The sequence below is a fragment of the Papilio polytes genome, unplaced genomic scaffold, assembly GCF_000836215.1.
Source record: "Papilio polytes unplaced genomic scaffold, Ppol_1.0 DF823958.1, whole genome shotgun sequence".
Classification (NCBI taxonomy): Eukaryota; Metazoa; Arthropoda; class Insecta; order Lepidoptera; family Papilionidae; genus Papilio; species Papilio polytes.
In genome coordinates, this window is record NW_013525246.1 from 288,004 (window position 1) to 309,565 (window position 21,562).

General features: G+C 34.0%; 3 protein-coding genes and 1 long non-coding RNA gene across 4 annotated transcripts; 2 read left to right on the forward strand and 2 right to left on the reverse strand.

Moving 5' to 3' along the window:
• Window positions 1-81: 81 nt before the first annotated feature.
• Window positions 82-7,897, reverse strand: LOC106101731 (alanine--glyoxylate aminotransferase 2, mitochondrial-like). The gene is made up of 17 exons (XM_013281052.1): window positions 7,817-7,897; window positions 7,616-7,698; window positions 7,168-7,352; window positions 6,896-7,019; window positions 6,074-6,262; window positions 5,569-5,697; window positions 5,340-5,492; window positions 4,888-5,109; window positions 4,577-4,816; window positions 4,451-4,492; window positions 3,681-3,809; window positions 3,291-3,450; window positions 2,210-2,424; window positions 1,587-1,693; window positions 1,113-1,253; window positions 707-1,021; window positions 82-227 (listed from the first exon to the last, which is right to left on the reverse strand). The coding sequence occupies exons 1-17, from the start codon at window positions 7,827-7,829 to the stop codon at window positions 101-103; spliced, it is 2,574 nt and encodes an 857-aa protein (XP_013136506.1). The 5' UTR covers window positions 7,830-7,897; the 3' UTR covers window positions 82-100.
• Window positions 7,898-8,260: 363 nt separating this feature from the next.
• On the reverse strand, window positions 8,261-13,348 carry LOC106101732 (alanine--glyoxylate aminotransferase 2, mitochondrial). Its single transcript, XM_013281053.1, has 10 exons — window positions 13,288-13,348; window positions 13,022-13,107; window positions 12,593-12,777; window positions 12,125-12,248; window positions 11,603-11,791; window positions 11,034-11,162; window positions 10,060-10,212; window positions 9,756-9,977; window positions 8,619-8,864; window positions 8,261-8,374 (listed from the first exon to the last, which is right to left on the reverse strand). Exons 1-10 carry the CDS (start codon window positions 13,298-13,300, stop codon window positions 8,282-8,284), a joined length of 1,440 nt encoding a protein of 479 aa, XP_013136507.1. The 5' UTR covers window positions 13,301-13,348; the 3' UTR covers window positions 8,261-8,281.
• Window positions 13,349-14,220: 872 nt separating this feature from the next.
• On the forward strand, window positions 14,221-16,756 carry LOC106101733 (translocon-associated protein subunit alpha). The gene is made up of 5 exons (XM_013281054.1): window positions 14,221-14,414; window positions 14,815-15,006; window positions 15,505-15,782; window positions 16,127-16,367; window positions 16,672-16,756. The coding sequence occupies exons 1-5, from the start codon at window positions 14,354-14,356 to the stop codon at window positions 16,740-16,742; spliced, it is 843 nt and encodes a 280-aa protein (XP_013136508.1). The 5' UTR covers window positions 14,221-14,353; the 3' UTR covers window positions 16,743-16,756.
• Window positions 16,757-17,594: 838 nt separating this feature from the next.
• Window positions 17,595-18,370, forward strand: LOC106101686. The gene is made up of 2 exons (XR_001225530.1): window positions 17,595-17,873; window positions 18,248-18,370. It is a non-coding gene; the product is annotated as an uncharacterized LOC106101686 (long non-coding RNA).
• The last annotated feature ends 3,192 nt before the right edge of the window (window positions 18,371-21,562 follow it).

Genomic DNA, 21,562 nt, shown 5'->3' on the forward strand with positions numbered 1-21,562 from the left:
GCTAAGACGTTAAAGCGGACACTACCATTATATGAAGTAGTTATTTATAGGCATGTTTATTCTGAAATAAAATAAAAGATACTTGTTTATTAATATTTATTTATGACACATTAGCAAAGTATTCATCAATTATTTTCTTGCATTTATTCAAACCAGACAGATCTCCCGCTTTGCCTTGGAACTTGCCATGTTTGAAAGCTCCTTTGGCTTTTAGAAGCTCAGTTATTCTGGAAAAAAATTAAATTGATTAAGGAATAGTTAAAATAGATTTAGCTCTTGCTTATGACACTCAAGAATGATTTTTTAATCAAATATTGAAGGAATCTTTAAAATTGGTCAAGTAGTTTTTGACTTTATTTGTAACAAACAACAAAACTTCATACTACTGGCCCTGTTATGTCGGAGAGAGGGAAAAGGACGGTAATATAGTAATTTATGGTTGGTGTCAATTTTTAACAGATTACTGTATTCATGTAACATTGAGAAAATAAATCATATGATATATTTGCTATACTGATAAAAGCCATTTTTTTTTATTTGTCTGTCTGTGTTTGTTCCTGATAACCACCGGAACAGTTGGACAGATTTAGACGAGACGTTAAGGGACACGTAGTTAATGCATGAATATTATAGGTTATTTCTTTTAATTTAGCACTCAAAGTCGAGAGCAACCATTAGTTTTACTGTAAAAAAAAAAATTACATACTGTTGTCCAAGTTCATTGCAATGTTCCTCGGGTCCTTGAATTATAATTTGACCTTCCTTTGGTTTATCCGGTTCAGAAGACGCAAGGAATAAAAACATGCTATCTCCCTCTAACGCCTTGCAAATCGCACGATTGAAGTCAGGTGTGGCTTCCTTTTTACACATGAAAATGTACTTTGGCTTAGGCTGGACGTTTTTAATTCTATCTACTTCAAATTGAGCCAACTCTGATAGTACATTTTGCAAACTTTTATTTGTTATTTTAAAGTTTTTCTGCAGTTTTGATACTAATTCTTCATGTTTATTTGGTTCATTCCTGAAAAAATACATGAAATAGAACAAACTTCTTTTGGTGTTGATTTTTCAAATATTCATTTTAAAAATAAATACTTATCTACTGATCTTACTTAAGTAAAGCTGTTAATGCTCTCTCTCTGTCCAACATCTGTTGAAATGTCTTTCTCACTCTGTTACCGACTTGGAACTTCAAATTTGTCTTCCCTTTCTTTCCCGGCTCAGTGCCCACTAACTTGATCACTTGTAATTGACTGCAACAATAGCATTTAAATTAGAGAAGAATTACTTATTGCATCCCACCCTATTATATTAAGAGAGGTTTCTAGTAAGTGGATTGATGGTGGAAGAGGTGGGAGAGCAATTATCCTCTTTATGTGTATTTGCAAATGTCTAGGCAGCTGTTGCCTTTGCCATTTGAGCGAATTTAGGTGGCCGTTTGCTCTCGTTTGTCACCTCTTAATATAAAATATTGATAGTCATGACTAGGAATATAAAACCTTTATACATAATAGAATGTGAGTTAGTAAAATAGTAACTTGAGGCATCCCCAGGCCAGGATTTCTTTATTCTTGATTAGGTAATACCTGAGATTAGTGACATGTGTGCCGCAACACATGTTCTCGTCAATATCTCCGATGCAGATAATCCTTATTGTGTCCATGCAGTCTTTGGGAAGACCTCTTGTGTGTGCCTACAGGATAGTACAGTTACATAGAAGTTATTATTTTAATGCATTTGAACCTTAAGAAAACTATAATCCATACTAATATAGAGGAAATATTTGTATTTTTGTATATATTGAAATAACTCAAAAACTACTGGGTCGTTTTCAAAAATTCTTTCAACGTTAGATAGGTAACTTATCTGTGAGTAACATAGGCTACATTGTTTAATTTCACGCGGTGAAGTCGCGAGCAACAGCTAGTTACAAATAAATTAGACATTAGGCACTATTTGATGTTAGAGAAAGTCTATCTAATAAAACTTCCCATGTAAACGCTTTTTGAACTGTTCATATTAACATTTCTAAAAACTATTTAATCTTTTTTTTAAATATTAGTAGATTTTTATTATTACTAATATTTCCTTTAACCATTCCTACTTAACTCTAGGCTTGTGCTATGAAATGGTTCACGACAATAGTCGAATTCGACCGCAAGATCGGTAGTCAGTACAGATTACTTAACATTCTTCAGAATTAACTTACCTCATTTAAATCAGGATCATTAGCTTTACAAAACTTTACATTAACGGGAACAGCATCACGGATCAGTTCATTGCATCTTGTCTCCACATTTTTAATAACATCCTCTGTCACACTGGTAGCATCAAGTTCTACATAACTCTCATCAGCACCCAACCACCAGCTTGTAGTTGGTAAAGCATACTCTTTCTCTAATATTGCTGACAGAAGATGTTGCCCTGTAAACATTGTTTGTAATTCCATTCCAACATTCTGCAAAAGTTCAGAATAGACTGAATTACCCTTCAGTGGGGTCCAAAACAGTGAAATAAGGGCTGCCTACTTATAAAATCTAGACAAGCTTGCTTATTAGATCTGAATTCAGGTATATTTGTATAAAGCCTTTTTGGTACACAATGCAATCATCTAATTAGAGAATAAAAGCTTTTGCTCATGACTTTGTCCGCCCCGAATTAAAAAAAAAAGTAACCTATGTGTTCATCCAGATTATATTCTACATCTGTGTCATATTTCATTGAAATCTGTCAAGTTGTTTTGGGGATCCATTTATACAAACATTCATACTTTTGCAATTAATATATTAGTATAATTTAACCCAGAGTCTGGCTTGATGTGACATTATAATGGCATTATAATTTAAGCATATATCATTTTAACAGTGGTAGAGCCCGCTTTAACATCTTGCACGAATGGGTCTGCTGGCCCGGTGTAATACCACGACCACACAGAAGATAGGCGTGAAGTGGACGCAATTCCGAGTTTCGTCTGATGAGTGTGGTGCTGGAGGCCCAATTTTAGTCCCTTTCCCGTCCCACCTTGTTCTTATGAGAAGGATGGGAAAGTGGATTTGACGGTGGAGGAGATGCATAGGAAGGGGAAATATCCTCTTTATGTGCGTCTCTTCCTCCGTTAATTTAGGGTAGGCAACGCATCTGAGATTGCGGATGTCTATGGGCAGCGGTCGTTTCGCTATTTCGGCGGATTTATGTGGCTGCTTACTCGTTTGCCACCTTTTTGTATTAAAAATAAAAATAATGCTTGCAGTTAAATTACTACAAACTATACACTTACAAACAGGGCATACCAGAATGTTGTTGCATGTGATCAAACCTTCTTTCCCATTGGATCTTCTGTGTTACTGTTGTACCAATTGCTAGAGGCTCCTTCGTGAAATGTAAGGCTTCATCTCCTTTACGTAGAACTTGCAACACTTCTATATTATCCAACCATCCAATATCATGGGGCTAAAATAAGATTTTATAATAAATTATATTCAAATATAAAAGCACAAAAAATATAGCATACTAGTTTCAGTTCGCAACTCTGTCCACATGGAATTTAAAAAAAAACAAGCCAAAAACGAAATTTGAAAATCCATATTATAATTTTGGAATTAGCAAAAGTTAGTAGTATCCTTTACATTTATGCGAATTTAAGTGGTCCCTTTTTGTTTAATTTTTAGGGTAATAAATACCTGTCCACCTCCAGCAGGAAATAGTATAGTGTTTTCTAAAACTATTTGATATCCTTCAAACTTAATGATCTTTCCATAATCCACTATAGATTCCTTAGTTTCATCACATTTCAATACTTTAGATGTAAACTGAAAATAAAATATAACAAGTAATAGTGAAATTAAAAAAATCTTGTGAAGAAAAGTTTTAAATTAATGAAAAACATTTTATTCTTGAGCTTGTTAAAGGTTATTTCTCTAAAAGTGTTAACTATACTTACCTCTTTTAGAAAACTATCTTCTTGGCATTTGAACACCATTGTATCAAAGAGTAATTATTTTTTTGATAATTACTTTTGTATGCTTTTGTTGCTTTTATATTCCTTTTTGTTGTATTTTTGTTATGATTATGACATAACTTTTAACATTGACAGATGACAGACAGTTTGACATTGATCAATTATTGTTGATAATTGTTTTTTTTTTTATACTTTAAACTTTGTAACTTTCAGCCACGTTGAGATTTTTCTAAAGGTTACATTGAAATCAATAAAAAAAACCTTGTGACGAATAATAAATGATGAAGTATTCATTCGTATTTAAGAAAATGTTCAAAGGGAGTATTTTTCGATTTTCCGTAAATAAAACTATAGCTTTCGAATATCACGCATATATTATTTGTTAAGAAACCTATAATTAACTACATTAAAAATTGCACTTATTTATATGAACTCTTTCTATGGTGAATGACGCTTAAATGCTTTATCAAGAACAGAAATAGCGAAGTCCACATCGTCTTTATTGATGCACATGGGAGGTGTTATTTTTAAATTCTGAAACAACAATGTTGCATGTTTTAATGAGTATTAAAATTTGCGAGTGCAAATAATAAATATTAATCTTTACAATAAACTTACATGGGTCCAGCGTCCACCCGATCCTATCAACACTCCAAGATCTCTTATGGTTTCATAAATATCTGCCCCATTGTCCGCAGGTTCTTTTGTGCCAGGTTTAACTAAATCTAAACCAATCATCAAACCCTTTCCACGCACATCACCGATGATTGGATACTGCTTTTGTAGTTGCATCAACTGCTCTATAAAGTATTTACCAACAGTCTTGCTGTTTTCTTGGATATTTTCTTCTTCGATTACCTTAAAAATTCAGTAAGCAAGTAATATTTCGTCTGTATTTTAAGATTTTGAATTATCCTATCAATACTTACATCTAAAACAGCCTTGCCAACTGTACAAGCAAGAGCGTTACCACCAAATGTATTAAAATACATAGCACGTGTGTGGGCGTCAGCGATCTCTTTAGTAGTGACGACTGCAGCAAGGGGGAAGCCATTTCCTATCCCCTTAGCCATAGTCACTATATCTGGAATGATACCTTCGCTTTCAAAACACCAGAACGTATTACCAGTCCGGCCGAAACCGGTTTGCACCTGAAAAAATTTGAATACTACGTTATGATTTAAAAGCTAATGGTCATTTTGAATTCGTGAGTGATAATTAAAAAGAGAAGAACAATATGACACTGATATTGTTCTGTCTCGCCTCTTGCTTATAATTGTCCTCTGTCCTCTATACATGCTGAAAAAAATCTATATTTTCTCTGGAAGATTTCCATGAATGCTTATCGTAGACTCGGCATTAACATAAATGTGAAATTTACCTCATCAGCAACGAATAGTCCGCCGTTTTTCTTTACAATGTCTCTTGCTTTACGCAGATATCCCTTTGGATATTGCACAATACCGTTCACTCCTTGTATGGGCTCAGCGAACATGGAAGCCAAGCGACCCGAGGGTACCGAATTGTTTAACAGCTAGAGTAAGAAAGCTGATTAATAAATGTTTTAAAAGTTAAACAATTTAAAAATTACTTGAGTTATGAAAATCTACCTCACTGAGTTCATGTACGTATTTATCAGAGGTAAGACAATCTCCGGGACAGCAGCACGCGCCGGGGACTTGAGACAGGGAGTCCCTGCAGCCACCCCAGATGCCTCGGTAAGGGTTCGGTACCATTGCCTGTGACAGATAAATGATTTTAAAAATAAATTATAGGTATTCGTCAACTTCAACACTTGGGACAGCTGAGTGGCCTGCGTACAGTTGGCAGTTGGCTGTCCCTGGTATCGCTGAATTAATGAAACAGAGAAAGACCTTAGGAGGTCCTTGAGTAGGAACAGTTAGACATCTGCTAGTAGCGACATTAGGTGTCGGAGGTCAATGACCAATTCGGGTCATAGCACCACCTTAGTTAGTTACTTATGTCAATTTCTTGTAGGTGGCCCAATTTGTTTAGTACCTAACATTTAGCTCCCAAATATATGATCAAAAGAAATTACAATTCCCCAACATTGTAGTGTGTGACCCAAAGTGGACTTGTCCACACTTCACTCACATGGTAGTATCCCGCCGCCGTCATATTAGGTTGCCTGAAGGCCTGCGTTGAGGTGAGACTCATTAGACCGCTGGAGCAGCCGTGGTAACTTCCCTGCAGGGACACGATGTCCTGGTTACCTGTATACAGGCGGGAGAGGACCACCGCCAGGTCATTGGCTTCTGTACCGCTGTTTGCGAAGTATACCACCTAGAAATATACGAAAAACTATACGAAAGTACATACGTAAATTTACAAACAGTGGTTTTCTCTCTCATCTAAAATAAAAAATGACGTGGTAAGTGCATGTTACCGTAAAAGCCACTTCCGAAATATTTGTACAGAGGTTGGCATAAATTCGTATTTTGGTAGTTCGGAACGTTCACACGATTGGAAGCGCAGAAGCGCACGTGCGGAATTTTAGGTATAGCGGGACGTAAAGTGATGTGATGAGGACATAGCGAGTAGGTAACGTTGAGAGTCTGAGATATTTAAAAATAATTGTTCAAAGTTACAATATGTTTTAATACAAGTGTTTCGAAAGTTAAATAAACTTGATTACTTCGTTTCGATTATAGACACAGATGTTTCAATACAAATATGATACTTATGTCCTTTGTTTCACATTAGATGGAGTTTAAGTGTGATGTTATGTTTAAAGGATAGTGGACTAACTTAATTTAATAGTAAAAAAAGTATTTTTGCCGGTGTTATAAGCTTAAAACTGATTGTGTTAACTGCAAAAAAAAAACAGAAAATAATTACGATAAATAATTACGATTATTTTAAGACATATTTTATTTATCAAAATATTTTTAATATTTTATTTTTTTTAATATCTACCTCTAAAGGTTTCGGGAACTTGGTAATCAATTTTTCAGCGTATTCGTAAATTTTCGGATGTCTGTAGATGTTAGTTGTGTGCCAAAGTGTGCCGATTTGTTCCTGCAATGCCGCTGCTATTTTTCTGTAAAGTAAACGCTTATTTAAATTTTTCAACATCAGCGTTTATCTAACCGTCGTCCCTTCGAGCAATTACTTAACCGTTAATGTCTTGTAATTAAATAATCTACCTCATAGAAAAATTTATAAATACTACTAAGAAACGCACTTACGGATGACTGTGTCCGACTGAAATCGTAGCAATTCCACCAAAGAGGTCTAAATACCTCCGACCTTCATGGTCATACAGCCACTGTTTGTGTCCCTGGTGGATGATCAGCGGCTTCTGGTATACGTCAAATATGGCTGGAGGGATGTTGGTTGATTTTATATGTTCAATCCTCGCTATTGATGGACCCTTGGAATTAATTTTTCATGAAATACAAGACTTTTTAAGCAAACCTGAATAATTAAAAGTTGTAAAATGATCTATAGATGTTTAGGAGAAATATAGCTTCGTTTTTTATTCTATTTTTACCCTGCACACAATATATGTTTCTGAGACACTTTTTATTTTTAACGATTTTTAATAGTTCAACAGAAAATAGACTCGTTATATCTTAAAAGAATGATGGAGTATTTTTGTTTAGAATCCGTTTAAAAAATAGAAATGGAACTTACCGTGTACTTTTTAGGTTTAAAATTACATTCTGGTAACTTCGCTGTACTGTATCTTGCGAATTGGTTGTCCGTCCGTTTTAATACTGCAATTTAAATTATAAAATATAAATATTCTAAAATATGTAAAACCATGAATTACTCTCTTTCTATAATTTAAATTAAGTTTTTTTTTTTTATAAAAGTACATTAAAATAAAACAACCTTTGAAAGCCATAACGTTGTATCAGTTTGGATAACAAGTTCTCACTAATTATTTATTGTACAAAGTAAATAGTCTGTAACAATGATTAAGTAAGTATTAACATGTTTTGGTACTTATGTTAGTTCATTTCTTTTCAATTATTGCACGATTGTCAAATAACCGGTTTTAGATATTGTTATTTAAGAATAAAATGCCCTTGTCACGTACTTTGTTTTTGTTAAGTAACGACTTTATTTTATAAGGCGTTACTGGCATAATGATGGAAGACTACCTCTTTAATTCTTATAAAATTAGCATATTATTTAAATTTATTTAAATGTTTTTTTGTTAAATCAACTGAGTTCAAGGATCCTAGGTCGAAAAGAAAGGAAGATCGAATCGCCAATCACACTACCGTTTTAAAAAAAAAAGAAATATCATACAAAATATTATTTATTCCTTTACAATGAAATACAAAAAAAACGTTATTTATGTCGTTTAAAAGCTTCATCTAATACAGATATAGAAAAGTCGACGTCTTGTTTGTTGATACACATCGGCGGTTTTATTCTGAGAATCTGAAAGAAAAAACGATTTATTTTAAACCATTTTGCATCCGAATACAACGTGCATGTCTCCATAGATGCATGAAAGTGGGAGAAACCAGTGTGTTGTGTCAGAATACAACGGAATGGAGGTAAAATATTTGGTTAATCATTTTCAATACCTTATAAAAAATACTGGTTTTCGCAAACCCCCTGATACTTCTTTAACTGCAGCCGCCAATTTTATACAGGACAATTTTTTTGTAAACAAACTTACATTATTCCACCTTCCTCCACGTCCTATTAACACACCGAGGTCTTTTATTGTTTCAAAAATGTTCTTAAACTGGTCTACTGGCATCGGGTCCTTGGTCCCCGGCTTGACGAGGTCCAATCCCAGCATGAGGCCCTTGCCCCTTACATCACCAATCACCGGGTGGACCTGCTGCAGTTCCATCAGCTGCTCGATGAAGTATCTTCCTACCACCTTGTTATTCTCTTGGAGTTTCTCTTCTTCTATAACCTATAATTTTAATGTCAAATTGTGTTTGTTTTTTTGTTACTTTTTTATCGCATAAATTAATTTTAATTTTTGATATTGATTTGCATATTTTTTTTCTTAAATATCAAAGAGTATGTAACTACTTCGTAGTTAAATAAAATGAGTATTCCTAATAAGTTTATTTAAGTCAGAGATTCAAAAAAATATACATAATCTTATTTCTTATCTTACTTCTTACTAATATTATAAATGCCAAAGTTTAGATGGATGGTTGTTAGAGTTTGTAGCCTAAACGGCTGAACGGATCTTGATGAAATTTCGCATAGACGTAGAGGATAGTTTGGAAGAACACATAAGCTACTCAGTTTTTTTTTGCATTCCACACGGACGGAGGGCGAAAGCTAGTTACATATAAACGAATCATAGTTGACACTTCACTGAAGACATTTTTCCAAACCTGCCTCAAAACCAGATGTGAATATAATTAATTGTTCTTAAATAAATTGACTAGTTATATTACATTTTGTGAGACTGTTTAGTTTATTTAAAACAAAAGATGGAGATTATTATAGTTTTGTATAATGTTTTATAACAAGTCAATACAAGGACATCAGGCGGTACTAAATTTGACAACTAACATGGTACCTTTCAAAGAAGTTACCGGTGAAAAATGTTGCTTTTTTATTTATTTATATATCAAATAACCAATACAAAATAACAGTTACATAATTAAGTAAAACGACCATAAAGCCAATTGCTAGTTTGTCCAGACGCTATAAAAAGTAACAAACAGTAGGTAAGATTGGATTTTTTATTTTTTAGAATAAGTAAGTGAGTTCACAGTAAATGGCCAATAGTACCTTAAATAATGGTTAATATTGTTTATGGTGGCCAGTATTCTATCACACTTACATCTAAAACCGCCTTCCCCGCTGCCGCCGCGAGTGGGTTACCACCAAACGTATTGAAGTACGCAGCCTGCGCGTGCGCCGCCGCGATCTCCTTAGTCGTGACCACTGCGGCCAATGGGAAGCCATTCCCGATGCCTTTGGCCATTGTCACTATATCAGGTGTGAAACCTTGGTTCTCGAAACCCCAGAATGTATCCCCAGTCCGACCAAAACCGGTCTGTACCTAGGATGTTATTTTTTTTAATACAACTATTGGAGATGACTAGCTTATTTTAAAAATTTAAATAATTTCTCTGCCAACTCACTTCATCAGCGACATAAAGTCCTCCATACTTCTTTATTAATTGATAAGCTTTTCTTAGATAACCCTTCGGAAACTGCAAGGCGCCGTTAACACCCTGTATACTCTCCGCGAATAGTGCCGCCATGCGACCTGCAGGTACTGAGTTTTCTAGCAGCTGTAGATAGAAACATTGTTGTAACTTAGTAACTTGGTAACAATAGTAACGTTTGGTAACTATTAGTTTTTATTTTATTAATGAACTAGCTGTTCCCGTGCGACTTCATCCGCATAAAATTATGAAAATTATATTTTATTGTTTACGTGTAAAATTATCAACTGCAAATGTCAAAATGACATGACCATGCCAAATCATGGTAACCTTGCTTCTTTGATGTTGGCAGCATCTTATGGTCTCTTTCCCACATTAGGGTTTTTATCCAAAATGTTTACCCCCAAGTTTAATAGCGTGAAAACATATAGCCTATAGCGTGACGTAAGTGTGAGGCTTTTTATTAAAGAAGGAATTATTCAAAAATATGTTATAATTGCTGACATCTTAGGCAACAAAGTGTGTGTTTACGCCTTATTATAGATATTTGGGCGTACACCTTTGACTAAACTATCGCACAACTGCTGTGCGATTGTCGATTGTTTCGCAGCTAATTCAACTGTTTAGTTGCACAACTAAACGAGTAGTGAACACCTCCATATAAGCTCATAGGAAACAAAGCGAGACTAAACAACTGTGAAATAAATTAGTCAAAGGTGTTCGCATGCTCTTAGTTAGACAATTAACATGAATATTCATTTCTAATGGTACATTTACAATGTTATTTATTTTACCAGCTTTACCTTAAAAAGATTTTATTTAAAGAACAAGTACATTATTTAAAATTAAGGTTGATGTTAAAACATCCACGATCAAGTACTTGTATTAGGGATTGTCCTAAAAAGGGAAGATATAATTCGTACCAAGAATCGGTATATAATATCTACCTCACTGAGTTGGTGTACGTATTTATCAGAGGTGATACATTCTCCGGGACAGCAGCACGCGCCGGGGACTTGAGAGAGGGAGTCTCTGCAGCCGCCCCAGATGCCTCGGTAAGGGTCCGGTAATAATGCCTGAGAAATACATTCAACAACAAATATCTACAATATACGCGAATAGTCGCGGACGAAGCCTATGCACTTGGCATGGGCGTCGTCAGCTGATTATCTAGGCTATGTCGTTAGTGGTAGTTACCCCTCTACCTCCCATCCCTCTAGCATCGTCCAAGGACAAGGGCGATCTATTGGTGAAGGAATTTTAAAATAACTTTCGTAGTTTTTATGTCATTTTACTGCCTCGGATCTATCAATCAAAGTAGAAAGAAAAGTCATGAAACCAGCAATCCGAGAAGATATTCAAAGATGTGTGTGCAGTCACTAACGGACACTAGTCAAGCGAATAAGACTTCGTTATTAATAACTTATGGTAGTCTTTGGGCAATGTAAGTTGAAGATATGCAATCAAATGTAACTTTACAATTTTAGTATTCCTTAGTAGTCAAGAATAGACTTACGTTATAAAATCCAGCGTGAGATATATTAGGTTGTCGATACGCCTGGGTGGAAGTAAGTCCCATCACCCCGTAGGAGCAGCCGTGGTAGCCGCTCTGCAGGGATATGACGTCATTGTTGCCAGTGAAAGCTTTCGCTAGGACTACAGCCAGGTCGTTAGCCTCCGTCCCGCTGTTCACTAAGTATACAACCTAGAATTTTATTAGAAACTAGCTGTTGCCCGTGTCTCCGTCCACGCAATAGTAAGATAAAAAAATAACCTATAAGATGCCCGTATATATGACCTATATGTCAACTACCCTTCAGTGAAACTCCGGTCGAAATCGGCCCAACCGTTTCGAAGATTACCCAGAACAAACGCGGCTTGACAGACAAAAAAAAATGAAATGCAATTTTCGTTATCAGCAACTGAAATTTGGAATTTTTCTTTTGATATTACAAACAGTTACTCCAATTTTATTGTATGTATAGAATGGTTTATAAAACTACACATGCTGCAGTTTATGTGTAAAAATTATATTCACCTTTAAATCACCAGGGAACTTTTTAATCAGTTTCTCCGTGTATTCATATAGTTTGGGATGGCGGTAGATATTGGTGGTGTGCCAAAGAGTATCAATCTGCTCGTGCAGAGCTGACGAGACTTTCCTGGAAACAGTATCTTTAACTCTAAAACATAGCTAGCAAATTCAATCTGGTCTCATTCCTTTCCTTTGGCCTTTCCTGCACTACACTATCTCTATCTCTCTTCCTATATCTTGCTCTTTCTTTTCTTATGCTTACGCTTCCTAACCTTTCCTATCTTTTTATCACACTAATCTTACTTATATAATAAATGCGAGTTTTTATATGGATGTACGTTTGTTAAAAGGTACCTCCCAGCATAAATGTAGAGCACAATCTGGGAGTACACTTTGGCAACTAGTGTTTAGTTCCGCGTGGACGGTGTCACGGGCGACAGCTAGTATCTAATAATAATTTAGAACACTTACGGGTGACAATGTCCGACGGATACGGTGACAATGCCTCCAAAGAGGTCTAAATACCTCCTCCCTTCATGATCGTACAGCCACTGCATGCTGCCTTGGTGTATTATCAAGGGTTTCTTATATAGATCATAAACAACAGGAGAAACATGATTCAGTTTTAATTTGTCCGTTTTTGCTATAGATGGACCCTGGAAAATTATTATTTTTTTAAAAATTCACTTTAAAAAATGTGTAAACTTAAAAAATCGATCATTCCAGTTGCGTGAGAGTTTTTTTACAATATGCTTAGATTTAGAGTCTGTGGGGCTTATTTTTTTATGGAAATATTTTTAACAGATGTTCCTCTGGCTGCTTTCGGGCAATATATTTTAACAAGCTTTTGAATATTTCGCTATTATAGTATTAATATGCACATAAATTTGAAATACTTACAGTGTAGGGTTTAGGCACAAAATTATATTCCGGTATCGCTGGAGTACTGAAACGTCGGACAAAGTGATTGAAGCAACATTTTGTCGCTGCAAAAGAAAAAAAAATATTTTTAGCTATATTTTTTTTATCTGACGTTGTTAATTAATGAAATTTATAGATTATTATGTTCCAATTTAAATTATATAAGTACAAAAACGTTTTTTTTTAAATAATGATCAATTTTTTTGGAATTAAATCATTGCATTTATTTGTGTTTTTTTTTTAACCTGTATTAAGCATTGCGTTATCACACTAAAGCGACAAAAACTAAACTAACGAAATTATAATCCAACAATGACCGAATAAAACATGACCGTTATCGCCCTATAGACTGATTTGCATCAGTCATTTACATAAACAATTCTTTACATAAATTATTAAAGTATTCTATATCTATATCGATATCGTAGAATCTTTGTTTGGTCGTTTACAATACCTAAGTTTTATTTATGTGAAAAAAAAACCTACATTAAATAAAAATATTTGAAGTTAAAGGAAAATAGCGTTTTGCATTTTCTATTAACAATACGCATAAACACAAACAAGTTAAATTGTCAATTGGTCTATTTCAAACATTGGCGCTCTATTATAATCTTTTTTTTTACTTCATTAAGATTTGATTTACATTTTTCTACTTGAGGGTTATAACATATTCTTTACGAGTGGAATCGCAATGCATGGCTAGTTGTACTAAACTAACGGAAGATAATATTATGAACAAAAAACAAATTGTGATGATAACCTTTTGTATGTGCGTAACATGGAACTTGTTGCTTAGCAACGTAACACCACGCAATACATCTGCCGTACTCAGAGATTAGAGTCGAAACTGCAACAGTTAAAATCGTTAGTTAGTTATTTAAGGGAGATTTTTGGTGTATATTGTCATTCTATGTCTAAAAGCTCCATCAAAATAATTCCAAAGCAATCGATTTATTGTCCTGGTTACACCATACTTTCCAAATAGAAAACTGGTTAGAAGGTAGTATAATTTTTAATCCAATATAAGAACAATAAAATCAAAGTCGAATATTGTAAATAATTAAATATGTAATTTATAAATAATTAATGAATAAATTATTTTTTAAAATTATCGGTATTCTGTATGTATTATCGGTTCGGTACCGTTTGTAACACGTCACTGTTGACAGAATACCTTCCACGTCAATCGAGTTGGAAAGAAAATTGGCATTGGTTTGGAAGTCCAGCGACGGTGGTTGTTACATATTGCCAAGTGAATGTCCTATAGCTGAGCATTAGTTACTATTTTTCATCATACAAGAATAGTTAAAAATGAAGTTTTTATATTTAACTTTCTTAATTTTACCAGCTGCGTTACTGTGCTTCCATAGTGGTAAGTTATTTCATTAAATATTAATATAAATCTAACAAGAAAGTTGCAAGCGTATGTACGTGGCAGATAAATTTAGGATTTTTGAGTGAAAGTTCAAACAAAATACGACCTAAACTAACTAAATAGTTATGATATATCTATACTCTGTTTCAAAGTTCTTAATTCTAAGTAATTTTAAGGGTAACCTGTATTACAATTTACCCTAGTTTATTTTAAGTTCTATTCAAGTCATGTAAGTTGTATTCCATAGATGTTTTACTTTTAATTAGAAAATATATGTTAAAAACAGCTTATGGAATCACACAGCTGTTTATTCTATAATTAGCAAATACTTTTGGTTAAACCAGCTAAAATATTTCTAAACTAAATGTGCCATATATAAGTTCTTATTTTATTCCAGCAAACACTATCCTAGCTCATGCAGAGGAGGATGAGCTAGATGATGTGGTGGACATTGAAGGTGAAGACAGCCAGGTAGTGGGTGAGGATGCTCTCGGAGATGATGATGATTCTGTTGTTAAGTCCTCTGAAGATATTGACACCACCATACTGTTCACTAAGCCTATACCTAATTATGGTGATAATGCATTTGGTAAGACATTTTATTGACTATCATTTTTAATAGGACATTAAGGCAAAAAATTACAAAACAGTTATTGCTAATTCAACTAAAATCAATGAGCTCATTTTACACATGTGTACTGATCAGTCAATCAGCCCTAAGCTTGGCTTGTACCTGCATAGCAGAGCATTGTAGCTGCGAACTCCAAGTCACCAAGCAGATATTTGCTTGACAACTCATATAATTATAATAAAACATATTGAGCCATGATCCGCTAATTTAGTTGTTAAGACACAGCTCAAATGTTTGAGTCTATGTGATCTGAACTTTCAAGAAAGTTCAGAGCTGATCTACACATAACAATATATTCTTAATTGTTAAGTATTTAAAACATCTACCATTGCCTATGTTATGTCTAAACTACCCATTGTTTGTACTGTTTTCTAATGTTTCCAAAACATATGACTGAAAGTCACATGACACTATGTTTTTTATTATTGTCTATTTTACATTTATTATCTTCAACAGACCTACAAGCCGGATACCCAGTTGAGTTCCTGGTTGGTTTCATCAACAAGGGCAATGAGGACTTTTTGGTTGAGACAATGGAAGCCTCATTCAGATATCCTCTGGATTACACTTATTACATCCAGAACTTCACCGCTTTGCCGTACCACAGAGAAGTGAAGCCAAAGGAAGAAGCTACCTTTGCATACTCTTTCATACCTAGTGAGGCATTTGCGGGCAGGCCCTGCGGATTGAACATTCAGCTGAACTACAGAGATGCTAGTGGCAATTATTATCAGGTTAGTTGATTATTTTTATCATTATCATAAAATATTTTAAATAATAGCTATCTAAGGTATATCAATGATTTTTAATCTTTTTTGCATTCTCTTATTTGAAATGTTTAAGAATAAACATCTGTAAGACACTGTACAGTAAAAATATACATTTATTAAGTTTACCAGCACATTCCATCCATGTATTCAAAATATGTTCATACATATTTTAAAGCCAAAACCAACACAAATTTCCAATGGTTTATAAAAGTATATTTATACAGCTGACTGTACTTACTGTATGTGTTATATAATATTAAGGAAATTATGACAATAACTTTCATTCTAATAAAATTATTACTTAACAGGAGGCTGTATACAACCAGACAGTGAACATAGTTGAAATATCTGAAGGTTTAGACGGAGAGACATTCTTCCTGTATGTGTTCCTTGGGGCAGCGTGTGTGCTCATCTTGGTGTTAGGTCAACAAGGACTGTCTTCGCTCGCGCGCCGTCGCTCCCCTCGCGCTGCGCCCAAACCCCTCGAGACTGGCACCGCTAATGATGTAGACTATGACTGGCTGCCTAAAGAAGTTGTTAATCAGCTCAGTAAGTATAACAAAATTATTAGGAATGTTTTAATTATATATTTGTAATTTAAAGTTAAGTCCTGAGGTAATCTTTTTTCTGGACAATAATGCAATAAACTTTAAACAGTGTTATAATCTACTGAAATATTGAATAGACCAGCTTTCCCGGGGCAATACAAAATCACACAATATAAGTGCAAATGGATGCAATTCCCCATACAGTTTAATGAGTGTATGTGCCGGAGTTTTCATTTTAGTTTACTTTCTTTAAGTAGGGATGGTTAGAAATGACTTACTTATAAATGTTATTTGTTTTGTTTCAGAAAAATCCCCGAAGACACCTAAACAATCTCCTCGCATGAGGAAAGCAAAGAGATCTGCCGGAGATGATTAAATATTAAAATATAATAATAATTAGAGAACACCAAATGTTGCCTTGTACGGGCCTCAAAACCTGTTGAGAGTGACTGCAATAATTAAAATAAGAATAGGCTGTGACATTCAATAAGCACATAATATTCAGAAATTAAATTGTTCCAGTATTTGTATTTGCTGCCTTCCGGACCTAATCTTATTTTAGTTATGTTCCAAGTGTACAGACTGTGTGGTTTTTAGTTGCTAAGTGTTGTGAGAGTAAATTATGGAACAAAGTGTGGACAGCTTTTTAATAACGTTCGAAATAATGAGAAGACATTATTTAAATAAAAATGTTACATTTTTAAAAGTTTTTTTTATACCTATCCTAAGAAAAGTCCTTTCTATTAAACTCTTCTTTTATCCTTTGCCTGATACAAACTACTTACATGATAACCTATTGCAGTTAATCTCACAGTACGTAAAGGCGTTTATATTTGTTATTCATTATTGTCATTGTGAAATATAGCAATTTCCTTAACTAAAATTGATGCCTGCCTTTGAATCTATCTGTAAACCTTTAATTAATGTTTAAATACCTAATTTGTTATAGCTTTTTAAAACTAACTGGTTCTTTGGTGTAAATTACGGAAGATGGCTGTATGTACTCCAATTTGATACTCGCAGAATAAGACCCGACAAACAGCATACAAAAATTATAAGTTTTGTACTGTAGTATAACTATTTTTTTAAGTAAACGTAATTTAAAAAAAAAAAACAGTTTTTTATGTGTGAGGATTTCTTTGCTTACTTTATCAAAACCAGATAGTAAAATAAAAACGAAAAAGGCACGTCACTATAACTGTCAAAATCTGAAGTTAATTTGTTGTCTGTGGCATCATTCCTTTTTCTCGTACACGCTATTTGCGCTGCACGTGTATTTTCTTTAGCATTTTAAAACTAATACAAAATGGATAAACCCAACGTTCTCGCTCGCGTCGTTAAGGTTTTGGGCCGTACCGGATCCCAGGGACAGTGTACCCAGGTGAAGGTAGAGTTTATTGGAGAGACCAGCCGCCAGATCATCCGGAACGTGAAGGGACCAGTCCGCGATGGTGACATTCTTACGCTTCTGGAATCTGAGCGTGAAGCCAGGAGATTGAGATAAATGGTAAGTTGCTTACTTTCAATGATATTAGTGAGTTACAAAATTTCGATTTATAGGTTATATTTTGCATTAAAAATTACGATCACTACAGTGATGATCCTACGTAGGGAAAAGGAAAGAAGATGATTATAACCAGTAGACTACGAAAATGAGAGAAAACCTATTTATTTTGATGGCCAAAACAAGTAACTCAGGAATTTATGCATATGTTTTAAAGACTTTTGTTTATTACTTTACAATTATGGTTAAACACAAAACCTGGATGATAATTGTGAGAATATGGGTTTGCAGTAACACCTGTATCTAAAATTATACACCATTTTGAACCATGATATAACAAAATATGTGTTTTTAATTATTTTCATCTCTTGTTTCAGGTTGGAGATAATTCATAGGTTAAGGCTCTTTATATCTGTGTCAATGTAAATCTTAAATACGAAACCGTCAAAGATGACCACATAATGTGAACACTATTCTACAATAAATACTTACCCTAAAGAGTGTTTTTTTTATTTCTTATCTACATAAGAAGTATGCAGCTCTATGTATCTAGGATAGCTTAACATAACATTTGTATTGATTGTAATGGGATAGCTTATAATATTATGACAAATACTATTTGGGACATATTTGGGAAAGTAAATATCTTGCTTTTGTGGCAGAAAAGCGAATTAAAATATTGTACAGAAATAGCTTTGATAGTCTTGGTGTTCTCACTGAGTGGCTCATGGCCTAGTGTTCATAGTAACTAAATGATCTGTAGATCAGTTCAGATTACCTGTTTGAGGGAAATAACTTGATCTGCTCTTAGATGAGTATAATCTGTATCTGCTATAATTTGCATTTCCGCAGCTCATAGGCTCATTTAGTTTGAGAACATATGAATCAACAGCTAATTAGTTGCGCTACAAATCAGCAGTATATGACCTGATCTTTAGGGTTTATGAGCTGATTTACACTTGTTAACAAGGCTTTAATGACAGACAAGTGCCTGTTGGTTGACTTTTTTTTTATTTGCAGATTTGTGTAGGCAGCTTTATTTCCTTTACTTTAAATGTTTGTGTATATTGTTATAGTTGGCACTGCATGTGTTAACTTTGTTAAAATCTTATTTTGTTGCCTTTTTAAATTAAATAAGCTTTAAAATGTGAAAAACTTATCTAAGTGTCGGGAATTCTTCAAACAAATAAAATTGACATAATTATTTATTACAAAACTTGCTATTACAGAAAAAATTTACTACATATTTAATTATCTTTACGGAAACTAGTAAATTGTAGCAATGAAACATGTTAAGTTTTAATAAAAAAACAATGATATTTGGAAGTTATATTTCACATTATTATGTTGCTAATGACAACTGTACACTCCATTGCTTCATATTTTAACAATCAACAAAAATAAGACACGTAAGTACCTATGTCACCATCAAAATCAAACTATATTACCTATACACAACAGTAATGTAAAAAAACCCTTTATTTACAAAAATATACAAAAAACCATTAAAATGGATTGTATGAATACTAGCGCGTTCAATTTGCTCATCCATTCGCATTTGATTTTGCCGCCATTTTCAATGACAGGAACTCGTTTGCACTTGAGCTTGGAAGGTAACTGGAAGATTCGTTGTATATTAACTATCGTTTTCACCCTCACATTGGCTCGCCCAAAATAAACAATTGCCTATTCCGCTATAACATATAAGCATAACTGCAGCTAGAAATACAAAGCTGCATACAGTACACGGCTTCCTCTCTAGGAAGAAACCAATCAGATATAGCACCATGAACATAACATGAGTGTTCACAAGTGCCGGGTTCACGGGTTTGGGTATCAGCAGCACAGGGATCAGCCATTGCAAACAATACATGGTGTTCGCGAGACCGGCACTACGAAGTACTACCGTATCAATTTAACAGGAGCTAATAATCGGGTCCTTATCGACATGTTTCGTGAAGTTTCTATCTTGGAAAAATGTATATGACAAAAATAAGTTAATATCGAATGTCGACGCAAAATCTTTTGACAGTGACAGTTGGCTTCGATTGCGCAATACAGATTACAGAACATCTGAATGAAACATAAACTGTTGTCATTTTTATGGCATCTGTATTCCTAAAAACCTTGAAATTACAATGCAGTAATTTTTTTTTGTTCGTATAGAAACATGTATGCTCATGGACCCCTTTTGAAGTTTTAAAGATGGAGCCCCATTTTATTTCTCTGGCATGAGCTGAGAAACATGAAGTAAATGAAAACTTTGTTCATTTTTGTATTTATTACATTTTATGTAAATGAAAATGTATTAAATAAACGATAAAAATAACAAACATTACTGTGTAGTTTTTTTAGTTTCTACTTTCCAGTGAATGTTATAAAAATATGACTTTATTTAAATAAACGCTACTCACGTACGGTCAATGGCCATATCTAGAAGGAGGAAGGAACATTGGTGGCCATGCCCTACTTTAAAATCTAATGCCTTACCTTAAACATACCAAAAATGCGCTAAAACATAACTAAATTGTTTATTCTTGATTCATTTTTTATTTTAACGTTAAAAGCGCTCTAGCTACAGGCTACAGCCTTGAACTTATGCCCATTACCATTACCCTGGGCAGGAGGCAGATATGAATTTGAATATAGAAATATTTAAAAACACCTCTTTAATTTTATTAAAAGTGGAACGAACGCATAATATTTAAAGTACACATAAGTTAAAGCGGTACATTTATGGGCCCACAATAAATCAACGTCTACGAACTTTATATTCAGGACTAGTAAAACTTTTATGTAGCGTCACTGAAACAGTTACAACGTATTTATTTTGCACTAGCTCTCGCCTGTGACTTTATACGCGTTGAATTAAAAAAAAAGTGAGTAGCCTATGTGTTCTTCCAGACCTCTACATCTATACTGACCAAGATCTTACACCCGTTTAGGCTACAAACTCTAACAAACATATACGACTTATAAGATTAGTAAGATTACGTTTATTTTAGCGCTGATTGGTTTAGAAATCTGCAAGAAATTTAGGAATGCAATTAGAATGTAACAATTTGGGATTCTATAATAAAGGTATAGAACACACATAGAATTATTAATTTATACTTTATTACTGTATTAGTTACTGTTAAATAAAATAATAATAATATAATGTTACGTAATATAAATGCTGTGATACAATTTTTAAAGCCAAATATAATTTCATTACTCGAAGTAGCTCTGAATGTATTCTATTTAAACCTAGTACACATAGTTCTTTATTTCTATTGATCATAACTTTAGATGCTAAAGTCGTATCCTTTAATGGAAACCTTTCATTCTTCGCACAAAAGCTTCGAAAATACGCATGCGTCGATAAAACGGTTCCTCCGCCTGCCGATATTCGGTCATTTCCCGCCAGTGAGGTCCGGGGCCGCCTCGCGCCACACACGCTCCCGTCATCCCGCACACTGACAGCACAATTAGTGATGTGAATAAAAATCGATAACCGAAAAAAATAATGTTCGGTTTTAAATTAGAGCTAGATAACTTAATTTCATTCATTCATGAATTAATTGTTGTATTATCAACGATCATATTATGTCACGACGATGAAAACGATTCGACATAAAATTAATTTTTAAAGGTGATAGTTCTTTGTCTATAAAAAATATTGACAATAATTAGTTTCATAGATACAAATC

What these genes read in the sequence shown, in the direction of transcription:
- LOC106101732 (XM_013281053.1), bottom strand. An exon ending in TTGTGCCTAAACCCTACACT is followed by an intron (nt 12,778 to 13,021) that starts GTAAGTATTTCA and finishes ATAATTTTCCAG; the next exon opens with GGTCCATCTATAGCAAAAAC. An exon ending in CTCACGCTGGATTTTATAAC is followed by an intron (nt 11,163 to 11,602) that starts GTAAGTCTATTC and finishes TGTATTTCTCAG; the next exon opens with GCATTATTACCGGACCCTTA.
- LOC106101733 (XM_013281054.1), top strand. Translation starts at nt 14,354, where the DNA reads ATGAAGTTTTTATATTTAACTTTCTTAATTTTACCAGCTGCGTTACTG. An exon ending in CTAGTGGCAATTATTATCAG is followed by an intron (nt 15,783 to 16,126) that starts GTTAGTTGATTA and finishes ATTACTTAACAG; the next exon opens with GAGGCTGTATACAACCAGAC. An exon ending in AGAAGTTGTTAATCAGCTCA is followed by an intron (nt 16,368 to 16,671) that starts GTAAGTATAACA and finishes GTTTTGTTTCAG; the next exon opens with AAAAATCCCCGAAGACACCT.
- LOC106101731 (XM_013281052.1), bottom strand. An exon ending in ACGTACATGAACTCAGTGAG is followed by an intron (nt 5,493 to 5,568) that starts GTAGATTTTCAT and finishes TTCTTACTCTAG; the next exon opens with CTGTTAAACAATTCGGTACC. An exon ending in TCACATGCAACAACATTCTG is followed by an intron (nt 2,425 to 3,290) that starts GTATGCCCTGTT and finishes CAATGTTTACAG; the next exon opens with GGCAACATCTTCTGTCAGCA.